Consider the following 21,871-nt stretch of genomic DNA (forward strand, 5'->3'; position numbering starts at 1 on the left):
ACACGTCTCATTGGTCAACCCTTTAAAAATGCTATTCAAACTTGTCACTAGTGCGTAGCTTCGGCTTCGCATATACTAAAATTGGAACGATACAGAGAAGATTAGCATGGCCCCTGCGCAAGGATGACACGCAAATTCGTGAAGCGTTCCCTCTTTTGTATGAATTTTGTTGATTCGATTCGTTTTTATGCATTTTGTGTTTTTTAAGTGTAAAAATGAAAAAAATCGCCTCCTTACGTCATCAATCATCGACTCGACGAGGTAGGCCGCAACCTTTTTTTCTTTCGCGCCCTCGTTCCCTGGCCACTCCCACCGGAATTTCCATCGAAGAGGTGAGATCGCAGATGTATAAGTGTTTTTAGCTAATGCGAGATCACCCCTCGATACTTTTTTACGGAGTTAAAGTGACAACGTTTCGAGCTTTTGCGCGAAAACGGGCGGAAAATATCCAATATGGCGCTGATGATACAAAATATACTTATTGAGCCACTAAAGATGCACGCTTCCACAGTTCTGGTCACATTTTGTTTACATCGGGGCAATATGAAAGTTTCTATTTTGGAAATAAGACGTAACCTAATAGGATACACTTTAACATCGGCCACACATTGATGTTAAAGAGAGGAGTAAGAAGACGATTTGTATGGAAACTAAGCTGGAGATAATTAAGAAATACGAAGCTACCCTTATGTGGGCAAAACAAGCGCCACTCATAAATCCTTTCTATATTTTTTTATTTATGTTTTTTGATTGTGTTATTTTGTACGAAGCACTTACTATACTATTTTGGTATCGATTTTGAATATGTATGTACCATTCTGATGTTTTTACCCGGGGTTCTAAACGCATTAGTTATTTGACATGTGTTTGGATTGCCCGCCGTACGGTGAACCGCGGAACGGATTCATCTTGTAACACGGGGGCCCTGCATATAATCAGTATTGGTCCTGAAAGAATGAATATATAGAGCAAACAAAACAACATATTAAAAAAAAGCTTGATATTTATTGTAATTCTTTTAAACCTTGACATGTTTAAGGAAAAAAAAAAATTAAGATGTGAAGCGGCGACATAAAAAAAAAAAACCTGACACCCAAACAGCAACAAGTCGCAATGTACCCGGTCCAAAAGTACGAGCGTAGGAAATGGCAATCATTCCGAGTCACTGGCATCGCTGGAATCCGACGCCCTCTCGCTGGCGCTCCCGCTCTGCGCCTGAGCCTCCGAGTGGCCGCTGCTGCGCTCGCTGTGAGCCGGGGAGGGGCTGCGACTCCTGCCGCCGCCTCCTTCCCCTCCCTCGTCATCGCTGCCCTCCTCGCCGCTACTCCTCTTGGGCTCGTTGTCGCTGTCGTCGTCGCTGCCGAAGATCTCCTCCTCGTCGCGCATCTCGCGGGCGCGGTCCTCGCCGCTCTCGCTGCCGCTGGAGCGCCTCCTCCGGTTCTTGCCGCTAATCTTGGCTCTGTCCTCCTCGTCGTCGTCATCTTCTCGCGCCCGCCTCTCGTCGTCGTCCCTGTCCGAATCGCTGGCGGAGTTTTCAGCCTCGCTGCCGCTGCCTCTCTCTTTCTCGTCGCCTGGGGTGGAAATAAAAACAAACAAAAAAAAATAAGTGTAAAAGCAAGTGTAAAATTATGGAGCAATATTATCAAATACAGTGATCCCTCCTACTTCGCGGTCTCAGACATCGCGGTTTCAGTACTTCGCGGGTTTTTCCAGGAAAAATTCAAAATATTTCAAAATAAAAAATTTAAAAAATGGGGAAAAAAATGAAAAAAGCAAAAAAAAAATACATTATACAGTACTGTATTCATCAAATAACTAACTAATATTATTTAATAACTATGTTAAAAATTCTTCAAACGTCATAAGAGTTTGTGACGTTTGTGGTCTTATTTTGAAAAATGTGCTTTCAATTTGTCGGGTCGCGTTGCATTTCAGTTTCCTGTTTTACGTTCTCTTTGATTTTTTTTCTGTTTCACGTACTCTGTGAGTCATTCGGCTCGTTACGGTGACAGTGAATGACAACGTAAGCTCATATTTATAGTTTATTATCATTTATGTTGATAACGCACGCTACTGCCTATGTTTAGTAAGCGATGAGTGTTTATTCTGTTTATGTGTTGGTTTGTGTAGCGGTTGCACTGTTATAGTTAGTAGTCGTTGTTAGTTGTTGCTAACCCGCTAATGTCGGCTAAAAATACAGTAAATTCATAGATTAAGTGTTTATATGTTAGTTTAGTGACTTTAAGATTGTTGTTGATTTATTATTCAACAGATACTACATGATACACCATACATGTGCCAAAATAAATGTGAAATTCAAAGTAATGAGTTGCGTACTCTTTCACCGGAGTCTTGGTGCAGATAACCAGTCCTGAGAACAAATTCTCAACTAAGTAATATTAGTTATTTAATGAATATACAATAATGTTAATAAGGATAATGTAATGTTAAATAATAGGAGAAAGGAAATAAAATAAAAAAGGATTGTTTATGGTTACTGCGGCTATATTGGGGCGTACATAGAAATCTAGGAACTGATACCCTACTTTGCGGGTTTCAGACCTCGCTGGGGGTTGACACCCCCCATTAACCGCGAAGTAGGACCCCAGGGAGCATGCTTTGCTTTTGCCGTGTGAAGTGTAATAGTAATTAAAACTCTTTTTGAGCACAGCCATTGATTCACATCTTTTCAGTTGTAGTTCATAGTTGTTCCATAAAGAGAAACCTTGAACAGATACAGGCATTTGCTTGCTGGTGTTTAGCAAAATATTAAAATAAAAAACAATAGATAAGCTGCAGGGCTCAAATCATAGGTGAAAAAGTCACAGCTTTTAGTCTGAAAAATACAGTAATTCTTTTTGGGAGATGTTAACTAAATAATGCTTCATTTAGGTATGATCAAGTATAAGTGACAATTTGACAATTTAGAAATAAAAGAGGATGACTGACCAGACTCCTTGTCCATGTCCATGTCTTCCTCCTCGTCCTCGGGCTCGTGGTTCTCCAGCTGAGCTTTTCGGGCTTCCTGCCGGTCAAACGAGGGACGCGTTAACCTTGAAGAGCAAGCCTTGGCCCAAGCGGACGGCCAACGCTCGGAGACGTGGACTGACCTGGGCCTCCAGCTCCTTCTCGTTCATGTCTCTGTGCTTGCAGACCAGCACGGCGTTGGTGGTGGACTGCGCGCCCGCCTTGCCTCGCCTCTTGCTCAGACGCACCCTGCGGGTCATCAACACACATCGAAAGTTTAGAAACACCTTCAAATGGTCAAGAAATTCAAGCTATTAACTCGCAAAGACATTAAAAAAGCGTCATCCACTTTTTAAATCTGACTGGGAAAATACAAATTTGCAAAGATGGTAGTTGAGGGAAAGGTGTCTAATTTGATTACCGTTTTTTGTTTAACAAATATTTCAGTCAATATTTCTTTATTGACAGTTTAAAAAATGTAATCAGGACCAGATTACAGTGAGGGAATAAATGACTTATAATTAGCAAATGTTTATTCAGACCATTTTTTGGTATCCCTCACAACTTTTAGCATCTAATTCACGATTGTGTTGTTTTAAAGATGAAAGGTGTGCGTTCGTTTGGCCAAGCACGTACCTGGTTTCCAGCTCGTTGTAGTAAACGCCGTCTCCATCCCTGAAGATGAAGAAGTAGTTCTCCTCGTACCCTTTGCTGGATTTGTTCTTCACGTTCCAGTTGTACTCCCTGGCGATCTTGTAGTCGTAGCTGAAAGGGCAAAACACTCACTTGAGAACCTAAGGGTACCTAATAAAGTGCCTTTGAGTCTTGCGGTTTCCTCACAGGTCTTCCGGCATATAGTCCAGCCCCTCGTCGGCGTCACGTTTACGTTTGCGAAGCGTGTCCTCGTTGGGCAGGAAGTAGGCCACGAACTGGTTTCTTTCCTCGTCCATCATACCTCTGTGTGGGAAGCGTTATCACGTCAAGCGTTTGTATCTGCACCAGATGGGTCTTCCTTGACTCCACCTGATCATGGCTTGAGACATCATTTCCACGCCTGCAGGTCCCGACATGTCTTTGGGAGCCGGATCCGAATCAAAGATGACCTGAGCGCATGGGTTGATCCACATCTGGCGAGACACGGGTAAAATATTGTCATTATTAGCCGCTATTTTCTTTTTCGCGACTGTTGATGTACGTCACTTAGGCGGATGAAAAGGTAGAAGCTCACCTTGAAATCGGGGAAGACTGGCAAAACCTCCACAGGAGTAACTCTGGGTTTGCTGTAGTGCTGCGCAATCTGAACACAAAATGACCTTTTTAGATAATACTCAATATTTTTTGCTTTCTGTAGGCATCAGCCGCAGATAAAATCCTCCAGCTTCTTTACTTCCTCCTATCTTCACGCTTCCACTTGGGACCTTTTCATTCACACACATATACTCCGTCTTGCTGTAGCTAACCTTCATTGCTCTCTTTTCTGGGGCCAACCATCACTCTAGCTTCTCCTCCACCGCTTGCCTACTCTCACTACGGATCACAATGTCATCTGCAAACATCATAATCCATGGAGATTCTTGTCTAACCGTCTGTCAAGACTGTCCATAGTGAACACGAAGGGGCTCAGAGCAGATCTCTGATGCACCTTGAAATCTTTTGTCTTCTACTGCATTTCACATCACTGTTTTACTGTCCTCATATATTCCTGCACCGTTCTAACATACTTCTCTGGCACTCCAGACTTCATTGTACAATACCGCAGTTCATCCCCTGTCATAAGCTTTCTCCTGATCTACAAAGACACAATGCAGCTAGCTCCCTCTTAGCTCCTCAGAACTTTTCTATCAACTTCCTCAAAGCAAATACTGCATCCGTAGTGTTTTTTTTGTTTTTTTTTTGGCATGAACCCATACTGCTGCTGACAAATGCTTACTTTAATTTCAACTACTCTTTCTCATAACTTCATTGTATGGCTCATCAACTTTATTCCTCTGTATTTACCACAACTCTGCACATCTCTCTTGTTCCTAAAAATGGGCACCAGCATGCTTCTCGTCTATTTCTTAAGCATCTTCTCAATATCCAAGTCATGTTTTGGGGTCAAATTCTGGTATTTTCTTAATTAACTTGTCTACGACGCACCAACGCTTCAGCAACAATGTAAAAAGTTCAGCATAACAGAATAAATCATATCATTTTCACCATAAATACTCATTTTTACCATAAATACTAATCTCACCGATTTTTGTGCGTCCTCAAAGGTCTTCTCGATGGCGGCAATTTGGCTGTCTCTGTCCTTGTAGATCTCCTCTTCCGTGAACTGCTGTTTGACTGACACGCCGATTCTACACACAAACACGTGTTCAGGTCGGAAATTTCTTGTGCTAGCTCCCAATCAACCACGCATTCTTATTTGATAATCAACTCACTTGACTTCCACTTTCTCATTGGAGACACCGTATCTGTTGAACTCCGTGGAAATATATTCCGTCTTTCTCATCCATGGCACAACCTTGGCGTGCTGCTGGGATCTTAAAGGATGGATGGACAAAAAAAATGTACAAAAGCCACTTAAAGACTTCGCCAGAAATCTGGCCTCAGCTTTTTAGCTTTACCTCTTGGAGCTGGATGGGGCCTGGATGTCCTCTTCTAGCAGTTTTTCATCAGCTGGATCCAAAAGTACTAAGTGGGGAAGAAAAAATAAAAGAAACTCAACTTCCTGTGTAATGGAGGCCATGATTCAAAAACCAGACTTACTGTTGGGGTCTATGCGGTACGTATCGGGGTTGATGAGATCGATGGTGACGCCGAGATCCGGCTCGGTCAAGAGCTCGTGCTTGTGCTGCTTTTCTAGAGACGTGGCTTTGTACTGTACGAATCTGTTACCGTGGCGACAAGATACCTACTCAGCGTTTAATGCCCATAAATGATAATAGTAAAAAGGGGAATGAATTGGCAGTACCTGTGCTGATCAAATGGGTACGTGATGAATTTGGGATCAAACGGGATGTCAGGCAAGCTGTTGCAATATTTCACCCGACAGACCACACCTGACCTGTCATTGAAACAAAATGACTTCCATTTAATAAATGTTTTCATCTTCGAATTACGTTTAATGCATATGAACATGAATTACCTCTCTGGGACAGTTCTGTGTGATGACGGCCGACTAGGGAAGGACATGAGATAGATACTTAATGAAACACTTGAAGGTGTCAGTGACAAATAATCAGTCTTCTACAACACAACATTGAAAGCATTTAATCCGTTTGAGATTGAAACCCGGAATTCTGCATAAACTGGTCATTATATTTGATCACAGCTTCATCTAAGTGACCGTGCAATAGATTGCAATGCTAGCATGGACTCTCACATTTTATCAGGACATTTTGGAGAATTGAACAATTTCTGTCCGCTATATGAAATGTAACAGACTTTGAAAAGGCATAAATTCGAGTAGTAGCCAAATCCGAAGTGTGTGTGTGTTTGTCAACAAAATATTGAGTATAAAAAAACATGTTAAGACAAAAAGCTGAATGTAATAATCGTAACTCGAGTATCTTTAATTATGTGATTAATTGCAAGTTTGAATTGTGTGGATATGTGGAAGTAGAACAGCGAAAAATGTTTTTTTTTTCAGTTCTAATTTGATGTATAATTAACTCACTTCACAAAAAAAATACAATAAATTAAAAAAAAAATCACTAACATTGGCAAGCTAGCTGGCGGGCTAACGTTACCTGTGGCCGTCCTCGCGCTGCGCTTGCGTCTGGATTGTCGGGGCCATTTTAGCACAAAAAAGCTTCCAAAGTATTCGCTTGAAATAATCCTCCCGTCAAAACCGAGGAGTGGTTACCTCCGAAAGAAGGTAAAGGAAGACAAAACTAGGAAAATTTACCCTCCATTTGCTGAGTTTGATGTTTTGAACCGGAAAAACTTTGCTGGCCAGCGCTTAAAATTTAGCTTTTTTTTACGAGCGCCCCCTGTTGTCCGGAAATTCGCAACACAAGGGTTGGGTTTGTTTTCTGTTCATACGAAACTACGTGTTTAGTTTTAAATAAGTTCTTGGCTTTAGTATAAATGATAAAAATTACGATACAATCTGAAGAGGCTTTATGTGAACATAAAACGAAGCAATTTTCCAAAAAAATCGGTAAAAACAAAAACACTGGTTTAGGCGGAATTTAGAGGAAAACTATTTTCAAACACACGACGGCACTTACAAACGTGAAGAGATTATGCGTCAATTAAAAAAAAAAGTGATTTGACGTCGTAAAACAGTTATGAATTACGGCAACCAGTCGTTTAGTGTTTCACTTATCAAATTATAAAGTAATCTTTGTTCATTATATTGACAAAGAATGTTGCTGACCTAGCAGATTGTCAATAAAAATATTAAAAAAAAAAAACAACCGAATAACCACACAACTCAGTTTATACTAAAATTACTTTATTACAGCTGATTTCTTTTCAGTAATCCCTCTGCCAACACAATGGTACATTATAATACAAACAAAATAGTAGATTTGATTCTATTCTTATTCTGTTTAATGAATCTTTTAATACAATTTGAATCAACTTTTAAGCATTTGAGCATCTCGTTATGTGTAGCATCTTCATAAACTCTCAAGACCATCTATACAATTTAATACAGGTTACACGTTGTAGTGGTAATGTGCCAACAAAAATAAAAATACTGACATCTTCAAAGGAAATGCAATCTCTTTTCACTATATTTGTCACTGAAGCATGGATGTGTGTGTGTGTTGGCCTCCGTATCAGCTGGGGGATGGGCAACGTCAGGGCTTGGCAACTTTGGCATAGTGCTTGGCCCCAAAGGAATAATGCCTGCCCTCTGTCAGTTGCCTCATTCAGAATCCATTTTTCGCAGTCAGTCAGTCAGTAGGAAGAAAATAATGCAGGTTGGTGTAGAGCTGGGACATTAACAATTGCCCAATCACAAAAAAACAACAAAAACAAACCAGGCCAATGAAATGCAAAGTATTGGCCTTTGACGCGGGGAAGAAGGAATATGTTTTTATTTTTCCTTCAGGTACATCTGACAAGGAGTAAACAGCTTCTTTGGGGGTGGGGGTAACAATAACTTGCTCTATTCACATACGACCATAAAGCTCAGTTTGTTGGGCTTTATGTTGTCTTATTATAATTATAAAAGTGTTTCTAGTGAAACCTCAAAAGCCGAAGACTATAGAGCATTTATCTCAAAACTTTGCATGTTGACATGGTATCTTAAAAAATGCCTTTAGAACGTTTACTATGGCAACAGAATGCTATAACTAGATTCACAATTTCGAATTTAGAAGTCAACTGGATTGTGTTCCACGTGAATAGTCTCATTTTAAACCAGGTTTCATGACACCTTAAAGCAGGGGTGTCAAATTCAAGGTTAGAACCACTAATGCAACATTTTCTATTTGGGTTTGTGATTTTGGCATTAAGTCTGTAGTGGCAAATTTTTCAAGATATTAGCCTACTTATTTAGCACTTTTTAGCAGTTAAAAAAAGTATTTTGTCTATAATTTGTACTGAATTGTTTTTCATTTACATTATTTTGACCAATCACAGCTCAACTGTTGGTGATGTGACGCTCACAAGCTCAGCCGTCACCTGAGCCTTTAGCACGTGTTTTGTCGTTTTCAGTCGGCAGCAAGTGGAAAAATGTGCATGAAAAAAATATAGTCATCAAATAACATCAGAATAACTTTTTACTGCTGGAAAAACAAAACAGTTGTGGACCGGTTGGAAATCAAGTCATGGCAAATTTGGGCATGGAAACTGAGCATCAAATAGCAATAATAATTTAGTTATGCTTCAACTGTAAGACAGAATCTTTTAAAAAAACAAAGATTGGGAAATCAATGTTAAATAAATTACCTTTTATTGCATTAATTTCTAAATAAATGGAAATCAAACATGTTTCTGTAGTTAAGGGGTTGTTGATAAAAGATCTATACAGCTCGTATAGTTATGAGGCGGTCTCTGGCAAACAAAAAAAAAAACTAATTTGACAGTGCATGTTTGATGAAAACCTGCAAAATTGGCCAAATTAATACTAACCACTAATTATGGTGACCCTGTGACAAAAAAAAGGGAATTTAACACCCCTTCCTTTAAGTTTTGTCACAAACGCTTGCCGCTCCTGTAACATGTCAAACAGCTAAGTGCTAGCGCGCTCCATTCAGTCAATCCCAACAAGTTCGAAATCGTAGCACCTTTGCGTCGTCACCTCACCCCGGCTGTGATGTGTCTCCCAGCCTGCTGTCATGGTCATGGCTATTATCTTCCGCTACCAGCCTCAACAGTTCCGTTCCGTTTGATGAACAAACAAAACCACAACTCCAGCGGCTCCACACATTCAGCTAAAGTGGGTTTCAACTCACGCGCGCTCCCGACGCCTCGCCCCAGCAATGCTCATCTACCAGGTGCTTTCTCCAAAAGAAATCAAATATTTAAAAAAAAAAAAAAGCTTGTATTAGCGTAAAGTGCTTTGAAAAGGCAGCAGTTTTTTTTCTCTTAAAAAAGGCACTGATAAAAATCAAGATTTTGATTGTTTTTGAAGGCAAGCGTGTCACCGCGGACACTGATATGTCACATCTCTAGAGTACCACCATTCTAAAAGGACGATTAAAAAAAAAATTGCAATATTTACACACTCCGCTCCACTTCTCACAGTGTATAAGATTACTCGGCATATCACTGCCTATACATCTGAATATAATGGGGACGCTCACACCCTGATAACATTTAGACCAGTACTCTTGGGTTTCGACATTTGGCCCGTCTATTTCAACGCCACGAAAAAAAAAACTAAACAGGAGAGCTTCTTTGAAATGGGGGGGGGCAAGGTTCGCTGTTATGCATTAAACTGGTCAAGAGGGGACCAAAGTTTTCGCTCAAACAGGCTGAGAAGGCACCGTCGACAAGCTCAAGGGAGAAAAAAATGCTTATTTGGTTGTGAATTTTGGCTGGTGCTGGTCTAAATGGATCCTGATGGCCATCACAGCAGGCTGGCATCACAACACTGTCTCAAACTACAATCGCTACGGGCCTGGGTGGAATTCTACGAAATGTGCGTTTACACAAGCATGGGCCGATTACCGGCGTATCGTAGTTTCACAAATTCAAGCGTTCAATAACCGCTAATACTGTCTGTCGCTGATCATGGACTAGAAGAATTTCTAAGCAGCGTATGATTGGCTGCTTGCAGTTGAGTAAACCAACCACTTCTTTGACCTTGGAATTGCCTTCAAAAGCGAGAGGGGATGGGGCGAGGGCGGGAGACGAAATTGACACAAACGGATGCCTTGTTAATCAGATTGTGCATTGACTTACAAAAAAAAAAAATGGTGCTTGTAGGTACTAGTAAGCCCCAAGAACATAAGTAGCCCAAGAGTTCGAAAAACAGTCCACAAAAATGTATCAATTGAAATTTATGATACACATTTCTCGTGTACCAAACATGACTAATTTTGCTCACGGTTCTCACACTGTCAAAATCCGTTCTCGACCCATGCCTATTTGAGTATATCCTAACTTTTGTTGAATGGGAAGCCTTTCCACAGTGTTTTTTTTGTGCAAAATGGGAGCAAGAGCTGTGAATGACAACACTGTACTAAAACAAAGTATAAAGCTATCAGTGAAAATGTGCTAATGTAACTTAATAAGGATGTGTACGCTTGCTGTGTGTGTGTGTGTGTGTGTGTTTGGGGGGGAGGGGGTGTTGGCTACAACTACTTAGCAGCCCAATTGACCTGAGCAACATCGATTCAACCACACATTCACGCGTGGCTGCGCACAGTAGAAGAAAACGGAGGGGAGATTTCTATGCTGCTGTGTTTTGTTGGACACCACATCTATGCCGGCTGCCGGGGGGAGTTATGTGTAGGACAGGTGGGACCCGTTGGATATTTGCGAGGTGACGCTGGTACTCCTGCTCATGCCCTGCTCGCCATGGCCCCCGGGCGGTGTCCTCCCCATGCCTTGGGGGCTGTTTTGCGCTCCGCCGCGGGACGCGAAGGACGCCGACGGGTGGCCCCACGGCTGCGGAGCCCCCCCTCCTTGCACGCCTTGACCCCAGCTCTGCGGCGTAGGCGGCCCGCTGGGACTGGAGTGAAAGTGGCGGTGGCTCCCTTGACGGCTGGACCCCGCGCTCGAGTTGCCTCCGCTCCAGTGTGACCCGTGAAAGCTCCCCGACGAGGGCGGCGGCGGCTGCTGCTGGAGGTGGACGGCCCAACTCGACGGCGATCCGGGAAAGCTATGTCCGAGGGCCTCCGGGGAGACGTTGGACAGCACCATGTTGCTGAAGCCCAGGCGCATGCTCTCCGAGTCGAACGCCTCCACCTCTCGCGCTTGACGCTCCAGCAGGTTGCGGATTCGCTCCAAGCGTTCGTTTTGCAAGGACATCATTTCCTCCTCGATCTGTGAGGTAAAAAAGGGTCCGAAACGTCACACGCGGCTTTTCTCTAGCGTCATGTAACAAGAAATTATAAAATCCAAAAGAACGAACCTTTTGTTCCAGCAGCGCTCTGCGTAGCGACACCCTCTGTTCCAGATCTTTCCTCTCGCGCTCGTGCTGCGCATCCGTTTGCATCTTGATCTTGCTCTGATAAGCATTCAAAAGCTCCAGCTCCTGTTGAAGCTGCATTCTCAGACCTTGGCACTGCGACTCTTGTGTCTCATCCAGACGAAGCTGCAGAATAGATTGAGTGAAGAAATCATTGAGACATTCCAAAAGAGCAGAAAATAAAGCCGTTCATCAACTGTTGACAACTTTTTTAAGGCCTTGAGCCCATTTTACAGTTTACGAATTCCTAATAGGGCATTTTAAAATTGAATTTTTTTTTATTATACATTGTCTGATTTCCACATATTTTCAAAACGTAATATGCATCTCTTGGTAATAGCTGCGTCGCAGTTGTCGGCAACATTTTCCACAGCACTTTAAGTTCACCTGCGTAATCGGACTTACCGCCTGTGTGGACAGCATCTCGTTGATGGAGTGGTCATACTGTTCGGCCAAGATGGCAAGTTTGCGGTGCTGCTCCTGCTTCAGGCGCTTGAGCACAGCCTTGTGTTCCGACTTTGGTGTGGTATCCAGCAGATGATTCCTCAGCGCCTTGTACTGCCGGGTCTGGATCTTGCAGGTGTCCTGGAATTGCTTCTTGATCTGTAGCTCTTTGGACTGTCAAATTAGAATTACAGTCAAATCCTCCGACCATCCTCTGCCCCCGATACGTTAATAAGAGGTGGGCTCCCACCAACAACATGTATTTGCGGTACACACGAAAGCTATCAATGTGTGATCACGCACATGCAGGGCACTTCTCACCTTGAGGCTCTTGGGTTGCTGGCGAACCTCCATGACATGCTTGCGTCTCAGCTCCCTCTCCCGCCTCTTGTTGTACTCCTGCTGGTTGTTGAGCTCCGTCTGGTGCTGCAGTCGGATGAGCTCGGCCCGCGTCCTCTGGATGGTGTTGAGTTGGCGGAACTCCAGCTCTTGCATGGACTCGTGGTGCCGCAGCAGCATGGCATGCTCCAGGTCCTTCTGAGTCTGACGTTTGTTCAGCTCCTGGTTGTGGCCACCAAAACAAGGAGATGAGACAATGGGGCAAGGCATTAAATTGTTAATAGTTCATCAATTAACCAATCAAGGATCATCCTTATGATATAAGTGGCTACCAACCTCACGCACTAAATCCTGCTCGATGTTGTGGCGCGCAATCAAAATCCTCCGTTTGAACCTGCGGGACTCCAATTCCAAGTACTGCCTTTGTCTGCGTTGCAGGTTTGCCTCTTCTTCTGCTTGGAAGTGTTGGAAGTTCTCTTTCTGCTTGGCTAACCACTCCTGCTTTTCCTTCTTGGGCGTTGACTGGTTTTCATTCAGCTCCTGCAGTGGTAAACCACATTGCAGGTAATGATGAGAGATTTGAATGTGTTTGTGAAAGTCCAGGGAAATCCTTGTTTTACGATTGAGCTTTGTTACTATGATAGTAATTTAATCCACCGCAACTTATCACTAACGATAGTCATAATTACTGTAAATATTTAATGAAAAAAACTTGTAGGCCAAATCATGCCATTTTACAAAACATCACGGCACTGCGCAAACTTGTTCAATGCACGCCTTTTCATAACTTCAAAATGTCAGAATGACAGTAATTTGTATGGAAAATACCTCTAGGTCATTCATATAAAATGATCAAATGAACAACAAGTGTGGTGGTAACTAAATGTGTCTTGGTGTGGCCATGTGATGACGTATTCTTACATGGTTGCCAAAACTAGGAGTATGTTAGGACTAGTCTTGCACCAAGTATCGGTATCAGTATTGTAAATTTCAGCATTAACTAATTTGGCAAAATTTTGGCAAAAACTATAAAAAACAAAACAAACAAAAAAAGCAACAAATCTTTTAATGCTCTAATACTTTTGTGGAGTACTGTAAATTTTAAAGTGTAAAAAAAAAAAAAAAGGGTAAATGTTTTGTGTTCAATTGTTCTCATTTTCCTCTTAATGTATTCCAATGACTACCTTTATAGCATCTTGATTTAATAAAAAGAAAACTAATTTGAAGTTGAGACTAGTTGGGACCTTTGTAATCTGTGGCCTTGAGAGCAAAATCGGATTCACAACCTCTTTCAGTTGTTCCTTGCGCAGTTTGTACTCCCGCTTCTGTGATTCAAGGAAGCTGTTGAGTTCCTTCTTCTGCTGACTCTGGATGTGTTGGTGGAATTTCTTCTCATCATTGCTGAATGTTTTTGTCTGTTGAAAGACATCAGACAAGGATTGTTATGTAACATTAAAAAAAAAACATTTTTGAAAAACAAAACACTTTAAAAAGACATACATCCTTCTCCATTGACCCTTGGTGCTTTTTGATGAGTTTCTCCATCTCCTGAGCAAAACTGTTCCTCTGGTTCTCCAGCTCCTTATCCAGTCGAAGTCGGTGCTCGTCCATCTCTGCCTTCAGCTTGTTCTCCAGGGCCATGAGCTGCTTCTGGTGCTGTCGCCGCATGCGCTTGTATCCCAAGATCTGCTCCCTTAATTCAGAGTCCTGTTCATGCTCCTTAATCTGCCGAGTAAGCTGGTGTACAGGGAAGTGAAGAAAGTTTAACATATAATTGTGTACTAGTAGCCAACACATAGCATGAGTGAAGAAAAAAAAAATACTAGTGGGACATTTGTCACACTAGTGCACCCAAGTAAAGTAGTGCACAGGTACAACCTGAACATTAGAGATCTTATATAAATGCTCAAACAGCTTTCCGTAAATCCCCTGAACTCAAACAACGCAGGACGGGTAATTACCACTGAGGCTGTGCGTATTGTGGCAAAGTGTTCACGGTTCCGTTTCGGCCGTGGGGCATTGGTAGGCTGAGGGTGAGGCTCAGTTGACCGAACGTGAGGTTCCGAATCTTTGTTGCGCGCTCCTTTCTCCTGAAAGATAAGCAAGACAATTAAATGGATGATAGAAGCCGCATAAATGACCACCAGGCATCTTTTAAAACAGTGGTTCTCAACATGTTTTCACCTGTGAAATATTTTTCCAGCTAAGTTCCCCCATTACCAGTTCAAAGTATTTTTGGTTATGTAGAAAATACATAAATAAAACAGAATGTTGTGCCAACATTGTCTGACTAATTAAAGTTTGGAACTAAATTTGTTGTGGAATTTTTAGGCGCATTTCATTCAGCAACTCCAAAAGATAGCTTGCATAAAATCATTGTTTTATTTTTGGCTCGCCTGCTGATAAATTGAATCACTAATAATCCATATAAAACAAACTGAACACATACAAAGTTTGATAAAAGCTAACAAAATGTTGGTTTATGTTTCTTCAGATTTGAATTAATTTGACTTTAAATAAAGATGTACAGTTACTCCCATTGCATTTAAACAAACTAAACCTGCTATAATCTCCCATCCACCAAGGCACATTTACCATATTTCTAACTTCTGCCATATAGTTTAAGAGGATTTAATTGTTCTGTACCAGATTGACATTCAAGCTTCTTTTTAACCACAATGTAAATGTACTACAAAATAAAAGTTGGTAATCACTCTTGGTTGTGAGTAATTGACAGTTAGTTCCAAGCTGCAACTAACAACTAAGAATACGATCCAATATAAGTACAATTGACAAAGCATTTAGACTTGTTTTACCGGCTTGACGTGTATGACGGAGCTATTGGACATGACTGTGTGGTCTCCATCCATGTCCACCTCGCTTTTGTCGTCGCCAGCGTCCGTCAGACTATTGACAGAGCTGCTCTGGGAGCTGGCGCTGATTGACATGCTGGGAATGGACTGGTTACTCCCCACGCTATTCACCGTGCCCGTTCTACCAACGCTGTGTTCTGGCTCCTAAAAAAGCACCAGGTATAAGTGTCAACAACAAATCCTCTACATATTACAATAATGATAGTTGACGCTAGACAGACCTCCTCCTCGTCTGGAACTTCGGTTGTGGGACCATTGTGGGCTTCGTGGAACAAAATCTTCTTCATTTTACGATACTGCAAATTGTCCAGCTCTCGCACCGCATCTTTCGTCCGATTTATTAGGTCTAGTAGAACCGATTCGGGACGTTCACGCTGGACAAAAGCATGCTAAGAAAGAACATATTGTGTTAATGTTTGGGAATAATGATGATTCTGCCAGTGATTTTTATTGCGCTTACCTTCAAGAGCTCCTCAGAGGTGGGCCTATCTTGTGGACATTTTTGAAGGCAGGAATCTACAAAGTTTCTGAAATAATCCGTCCTAAAACAAGGCAATATAAGACAGTCACTTTCTGGTATTACTGTTTTTGTGGAATGCCTGAGAGAGATGCAACAACAACTCACCATTCACTGGACTGCAGCATGGGGCTCTCATTCTGTGCTATGTGGTATAAGGCACTCATTGCATTCATATTGAACAGTGGAGGCTTCCTCTCAGCTAAAAAGCAGACACATATATGTCAGGCGAAAATGTAACAAGCTTTGAGATATTTGGGATTAGTTCAATCAGTGACTTTACCTAATTCAATGCAGGTTATTCCCAAAGACCAGATGTCAACTTTACCATCGTACTGGCCTTCGTCCATAGCCAATATTACCTCTGGAGCCATCCTAAAAGCATGCAAAACCTTTATAATTCATTGTTTTTACAAAATGTGTGTGCTGTTCAATGTTGCTATTACTCAGCATACCAATATGGCGTCCCAACAAAGGAGTTGGCAGGGCAGGCGATAGAGGCCGAGCCGAAATCAGCGAGTTTCACCTGGCCTGGCTCCGTCAGCAAGATGTTTCCTGCCTTGATATCTCTGTAAAACACACACACGCGAGTGGGAGGGGAAAAGGGGATGATAATAACTCTGTGCAGAAGACCGAAAGCCCGAGGCCATCGGCGCTTGCAACACGCTCCTGAACACTCACCGGTGAATCATGTTGTGGGAGTGAAGATAGGCCAAACCTTGAAGAGCACCATGGGTAATTGCAGCTATTTCAACCTCTTGCAGGGGTTTCTTGTGCACTGGAGTTAAGAGAGAAAACAACAGACAGTGTTGTAACTCCAAAAGGGAAAAGAAAGGCAGGGATTCCTGTGAAAATTGCTAAACTTTGACTCACCCTCTAACAGATCTGAAGCAGAGCCTAGACAGTACTCCATCACCAGCTGTAATACAGAAATAGTAAAAAGTGTATCGACTGCCGTATCAACATAGGGCTTGACATCTTCACATCGTTTCTTACCCAAGCTGTGTGCTCCCGCAGATAACATCCTTTGTACTCAATGCTATTTGGGTGTTGTATTCTCTGCAGGAATTTCACCTCCTTGATTATGTCTTGCCATTTCTGAAGAGAAGAAAGATTAGTCAGGCACCATATCAAAAGCAACATAATGACTGCAGCATCATCTTTTGGGAGTCACACCTCACTAGACTGCTTCCCGCTGTAGGACATCTTCTTGATGGCCACCACCTCACTGGTTCGCACATCCTGTGCCTGGATGACAAAACACAAAATAATGATTTTCTCATCCAGAGCAGTGATAAACTTAGAACTGTAATGGGAGTACTTTTAAAATGCCTTTTTCCATGTCTCTCACAAAAGTAGACTTATTTTTGATAGCATCTTATTTTCGTGAACATAGTTTTGTAATCAGTTAGAGGCTAACCCTAGCACCGCTAGTTTCAATCTTCAGAAATACAATAATATACATTTCACACTCAAAAACACTGGCAAGTACTCACAAAATACACAGCACCAAAGCTGCCATGTCCAATTTCACGCAAGTCCGAAAAGAGCTTCTCCGGGTCTTCTTTAAAGAAGAGCTCTGCAATTTCGGGGTCCTTTAGGCTCCCCGTCCGACTGCTGTTGGGCATAGTGGGGAGATGGTGGGGTGGGGGGGGATGCCGCTGCCGCCAAACTAGCTGGGTCTGCGACAGCGACTCAAAAGCCCCCACCTACGGCTCATCTGCAGGACAGTCGTCTCATACGTGGTCACCACTGAAAGAAAAAAAAAATACAATTTGCTGCCTTTTTACTGGAAGATATGTGAATGGTACTTCTGGATTTCAGCAGGTACCAGCAAATATAATTTAATGCTTTTGGATGCCAGGAACAGGAACATATTTTTGGAATGTGGCAGGAAGCTGGAGTGCCCGAAGAGAGCCCACGTGAGCATGGGGAGAACATGCAAATGCCACACAGGAAGTACAGACAGCTAGAATTGAACTCAGGATTCTGAACTTTGAGGTAGACGTGCTAACATCTCTGCCATGATCTGACATTAAGCCATTTATTATGAAATTATGTTACAGTGACTCCTTTGCAAAACTTTGTATGCTTTTACTTTAAGTTTTTTACAGATATGCAATCGTCATTAATCATGGCAGAAAAAAACGTTGGTTAGGGGATAATTGGCAAAGAAAAATATTGCTAGTGAGTACAACATTGAAATAAGGTTGAGAACTGATTTAGACCATTGTTATTCGAGATTGTGTGTGTGTGAATGTGATGCTAAATCCTGACAACAATCTCAATAGCATTGTAGCTAAGTGAGGAACACATCATTGTCGTAACTGCCTGTCGACAGGTACAAGGTACAGGAATAGAATATAGACCGGTTAAGATAGCCTGACATTGAATACAAGCCTACGCTCAACAGAGTTAAGGGTCAGTCTGCATTTGTGGTCGTTGCTTCTACCTTTTGACATCAGAACTATCCATTAAATAAACCTCCTCCTCAAAATGCTACTTGTTTTGCACATATACACTCCTATACATATTTTACACAATACATAATTTGGTGGATTTCTCCATAGTGAATCTGAGTTCTCTAAACCAAGCGAAAAGCTGTAATGCGAAATAGTTCGGGGGTGGAGAACATCCTGGGATAGCACAAGATAAGTTGGTTGCCATGACAGCAACTGCAGTCATGAGATCAGGAGGATTGCGTCCTGAAAACCCTCACCTCACACCGCCGCCAGTGGTATGCGGACGAACCGATGTCACCCCCTGACAAAAAGTCCCGAGGTGACAGCACACTGCCTCACTTGTCAGATGCTTAACTGAGACAAAGCATTCCAATGATGGGACTTTCTAGTCAAACCTGTACACTCCTGGAAAACACATGTCCTCAAACATACCACAGGCTAGTGATTTTTGTATTATCAAATGTGGGGTCTCAATGGTTTGAAAATGTTTATGAGTAGATTTAATTCTGGATAGGTTGAAAAGAGCAATGTCAAAAAAGAACTTCAAGTTGGCTTGTGAGCAAAATGTGGGTTTTACTTGCTTGTTGTTTAAAATTATATACAGCCGGCCGTGTCGGCGAGGTCAACAAATCCTGGCAAGTCAAAAACTTTCATGTAGTTAACCCAAGGCTATTTATGCCATCTCGCGCTACTGCCATACAGATGTCGACTGTAAAAGATCACGAAAGGAGGCTTGCTTAGGCCAATGCGGCTCAGATGATCGGCTGCAAGCTGATGCGGAGCCGAGGCGGGAGTCACAAGACTTCTCTTTGCCTGCCTCTTTGACTGGAGAACCAGTGCCTCGGATCAAGAAATCCTCTTTTTGTCTCCAAACAAATGGAACAGGCCATGGACCCCAAACTAAAGTGGACATAATATGGAAAATTGACTTGTAATTACAGGATTGGATCAGCTGTCATAATTTGCTGACTGTTGAATGTTACTGAATGTCAATTCTATGAACAAAGTCACGAGACTGAATTTAATTTCTTTGAACTAATGCACGAGAAAAAAAACATTACAAGCAAACAGTATTGTTTATGTATCTCACTATATACAGTATGTTTTTTCCGTTTCCGTTTCCCCATGTACTGAATGTTTTACATGTGTTTTGGGGAGAATTATGCTCTTTTTTACTGCCATGCATTTTAATGAAGATCATCCATCCATTTTCTAGAGCCCCTTATCCTCACAAGAGTCACAGGCTTGCTGGTGCCTATCCCTGCTGACTTTGAGCAGTAGGCGGGGGACATGCTGAACAATATTTTTAAATTTAAAATCATGTTATTTTTTTTTCTAATGTGGGCCGTTCTAAATTTCCTGAAAAACATGAAAAAGCTAACTGTATGAGAATTTGAAAAAAATTGTTTAAATACGTTGGTATACATTTTCTTATCGTTTTAGTAATCTGTTATCCTATTCTTGAACGTTATATATGGCACCGAAATCACGATTGTGTAAATTGTGAAGCGTTTTTTTTTTTTTTCATGTTTCTGTACATGTAGGTCTCTGCAAAATTAAACAACTCTGTTTATCTGCCTGTTTCGGACAATATGTCTGTGAGCAAACCACCCTGCACTTCCATCCACCCCAATTAAAAAAAAACCTTGTGAGGCCCCGTCTATTGATTTGTGTCCACTGTTGTGTCCATTTTGTCTCAGCAAGACAGAAAAGTTAATAGCATCCCACCCAAACTCATGAAAGCTCTTATCCTGGATGCTTGTTTGTTTGCCACAATTTGGACTTCAGCTGATGAAGTAGAACTCAAAAGACAATCTTTATGATCCCTCAACATCAAACAAGACAGAAGAGATGAACATTAGCCAGCAGGAACGCGTTGGTCATTCCATTAGCCTGGCATTATAAAAGGCTGGCTCACTAAATAGATAGCTACACCCTTAAACTAGCCTATAATTTTCTCAAATTCTTGAAGAAAGCATACCACAGGCTTATTATTAAGACACCCAGTAACTGGTTGACATTATGAAAAAATTGCATATCATGCCCCCATTGAGTCTTAATTAACATATGGTTGACTGTACCTCTTCATTGTCATTGCTCCACCCAGCAATTCTTCTTTATCGAATGAGCTTTGTAGCCACACTCCATGACGGTGTTTTCAGCCGACATGCGTGAACGAAGACTCATACCTTCACGCGTGACACCTTTTTGCATCACAGTACGCACTCGTGCAAGAATGCGGCAGGACAAGACAACTAAGCTGGAGGGTTTGGTATTTCCAATTCGTGCCTTTGCCATGCCGTATTTCTCACCACTTCCTGTTCACAAAGCCATACATAGAGCAATGTATGTGCCAGTATCTTCATATTAGGCCTAAAAATCAATTAATGGGGTCAGGAGGGAAGGCAAATTTTTCTTAATGACTTTAGTGGGAAGTAAGTAGTAAGGGTAGTAATGTTGTATTTGTTTTGCTCATAATTTCAGTACATGATATGTGGATCCCATGGTAGTATTCCACATGTAACAGTAGAAATAAGGCACGTCTAGTAAATACATGATTGAACAAATTGATTACATCATGTTAAATCATTTCCTTTAGTCCACAACCTATATATCAAAGTATCCCATCCATTTTGTCAGTAGCAGAGCCTGTAAATAGAACATCGATGGACAGAGTAAAACGAATCACCACGGGAGGGTATTTACACGTGAAAGTATTCATCACGACCCATAAATGTCGCAGTTATTTTGGAGATTATGCTAACTCCGTAGCCCACTTTGACCAGCCAACCAAACGAGATTACATGTGGTTAGTGAGTAAACCCCCCACCCGGTGAAGTTACAACACAAGTAGCTTTAGAGATTATCTTATCCTTGTCACTTTTTCTACGACAGTCTCTCGGAGAAATAAAACCAACTTTGACCGTGTTACCAAGTATTTCCAATGATGTTTGAGCTCATCTTCGACTGCTAGCCCATCGTTGGCTGTGATGTTAGCACCAAACTTGACGTTAGCCCAGATTAAGTTACGTGTCATATGATAAAACAAGTCCAACGATGTGCGAAATGCTCATAGTTGGGCGTTTAGCTTGTTGGTGACTCGAGGAAAACAATGTTCGTATCGAGTCAGTTTAAAAGCAATAAAAGACATTTGGTGGCTAAGCTACAGGGATGTTTGCTAGGTTAGCTTAGCCGCGTTAGCTTCGAACTCACCCTTCTGTGACAGGCCAGTTCTCAGGCGGCGCTGGCGAAATGTCGTCAAATTCAAAACACTTTACCAAAAAACACTAAATGTCGCTTCCTTTCTCATCCCCTGTCCCTCTGGCCGGATTATCTTGTCGGATTCTTGCGGTTCTCTTCGCTGTCACTCGATGGCCACATGAAGACGACGGAGTTCATTTAGGTTAAAAAAAAACGAAAAAAAAAAGAGAGAGAGAGAATCCACACCCAAGAAGCGACTGGGGTTGCCAGAATGGTCGAATCCCACTCCCAGGCAAGGCAGGTCCAAAGATGGCTGCCGGGGCTGCCTCCGCCACCTCCCTTGTCGTCAAAAGAAAAAAAAAAAAACAAGTAGAGGGCAATAACGTCAATGAAGTTCAAACGGCGCCCTAAACTGCCTTTTAAACGAGCTACGATAATGTCGGGAATGCGCCGGGGTTACGTCAGAAAAAAGGCCGAGCACGTCAGC

The 21,871-nt window shown here is 42.0% G+C and overlaps 2 protein-coding genes and 1 non-coding gene across 4 annotated transcripts in view; 1 reads left to right on the forward strand and 2 right to left on the reverse strand.

Annotated features, from left to right (window-relative positions):
• The first annotated feature begins 52 nt into the window (after window positions 1-52).
• LOC148415630 (U6 spliceosomal RNA) lies at window positions 53-158 on the forward strand. The gene has a single exon (XR_015867330.1). It is a non-coding gene; the product is annotated as a U6 spliceosomal RNA (small nuclear RNA).
• An 827-nt stretch (window positions 159-985) lies between these two features.
• On the reverse strand, window positions 986-7,156 carry paf1 (PAF1 homolog, Paf1/RNA polymerase II complex component). The gene is made up of 14 exons (XM_088428535.1): window positions 6,705-7,156; window positions 6,101-6,133; window positions 5,927-6,019; window positions 5,722-5,843; window positions 5,580-5,646; window positions 5,394-5,495; window positions 5,204-5,309; window positions 4,196-4,264; window positions 3,991-4,094; window positions 3,808-3,924; window positions 3,604-3,732; window positions 3,111-3,216; window positions 2,950-3,025; window positions 986-1,571 (listed from the first exon to the last, which is right to left on the reverse strand). The coding sequence occupies exons 1-14, from the start codon at window positions 6,749-6,751 to the stop codon at window positions 1,153-1,155; spliced, it is 1,590 nt and encodes a 529-aa protein (XP_088284661.1). The 5' UTR covers window positions 6,752-7,156; the 3' UTR covers window positions 986-1,152.
• A 241-nt stretch (window positions 7,157-7,397) lies between these two features.
• The window catches only part of taok1a (TAO kinase 1a), a 14,626-nt gene continuing 152 nt past the window's right edge, over window positions 7,398-21,871 (reverse strand). Inside the window, exons 1-20 of one of the 2 annotated variants that reach the window (XM_088427215.1) lie at window positions 21,397-21,871; window positions 17,218-17,473; window positions 16,898-16,969; window positions 16,718-16,819; window positions 16,595-16,640; window positions 16,403-16,499; window positions 16,177-16,290; window positions 16,005-16,096; window positions 15,830-15,923; window positions 15,665-15,746; window positions 15,426-15,593; window positions 15,148-15,348; window positions 14,293-14,421; window positions 13,832-14,068; window positions 13,618-13,746; window positions 12,668-12,871; window positions 12,314-12,553; window positions 11,954-12,166; window positions 11,492-11,674; window positions 7,398-11,403 (exon numbers count right to left, since the gene is read on the reverse strand). The exon at window positions 21,397-21,871 is cut by the window's right edge and continues 152 nt beyond it. In XM_088427215.1, the coding sequence (XP_088283341.1) occupies window positions 10,861-11,403; window positions 11,492-11,674; window positions 11,954-12,166; window positions 12,314-12,553; window positions 12,668-12,871; window positions 13,618-13,746; window positions 13,832-14,068; window positions 14,293-14,421; window positions 15,148-15,348; window positions 15,426-15,593; window positions 15,665-15,746; window positions 15,830-15,923; window positions 16,005-16,096; window positions 16,177-16,290; window positions 16,403-16,499; window positions 16,595-16,640; window positions 16,718-16,819; window positions 16,898-16,969; window positions 17,218-17,349 (3,078 nt within the window). In that variant the 5' untranslated portion in view covers window positions 17,350-17,473; window positions 21,397-21,871 and the 3' untranslated portion in view covers window positions 7,398-10,860. Of the gene's footprint in view, window positions 11,404-11,491; window positions 11,675-11,953; window positions 12,167-12,313; window positions 12,554-12,667; window positions 12,872-13,617; window positions 13,747-13,831; window positions 14,069-14,292; window positions 14,422-15,147; window positions 15,349-15,425; window positions 15,594-15,664; window positions 15,747-15,829; window positions 15,924-16,004; window positions 16,097-16,176; window positions 16,291-16,402; window positions 16,500-16,594; window positions 16,641-16,717; window positions 16,820-16,897; window positions 16,970-17,217; window positions 17,474-20,264; window positions 20,379-21,396 lie in introns of those variants that run through there. The other variant, XM_088427216.1, reaches the window with a different exon arrangement.

This window comes from Hippichthys cyanospilos, chromosome 11, assembly GCF_059441005.1.
Source record: "Hippichthys cyanospilos isolate Australia breed blue-spotted pipefish chromosome 11, RoL_Hcya_1.0, whole genome shotgun sequence".
In the NCBI taxonomy this organism is placed as follows: Eukaryota; Metazoa; Chordata; class Actinopteri; order Syngnathiformes; family Syngnathidae; genus Hippichthys; species Hippichthys cyanospilos.

Coding starts and splice junctions, on each gene's coding strand:
- paf1 (XM_088428535.1), bottom strand. CDS start 6,751: ATGGCCCCGACAATCCAGACGCAAGCGCAGCGCGAGGACGGCCACAG. Junction 3,733..3,807: donor GACTATATGCCGGAAGACCT/GTGAGGAAACCG, acceptor TTGCCCTTTCAG/CTACGACTACAAGATCGCCA. Junction 3,026..3,110: donor AGAAGGAGCTGGAGGCCCAG/GTCAGTCCACGT, acceptor TTTGACCGGCAG/GAAGCCCGAAAAGCTCAGCT.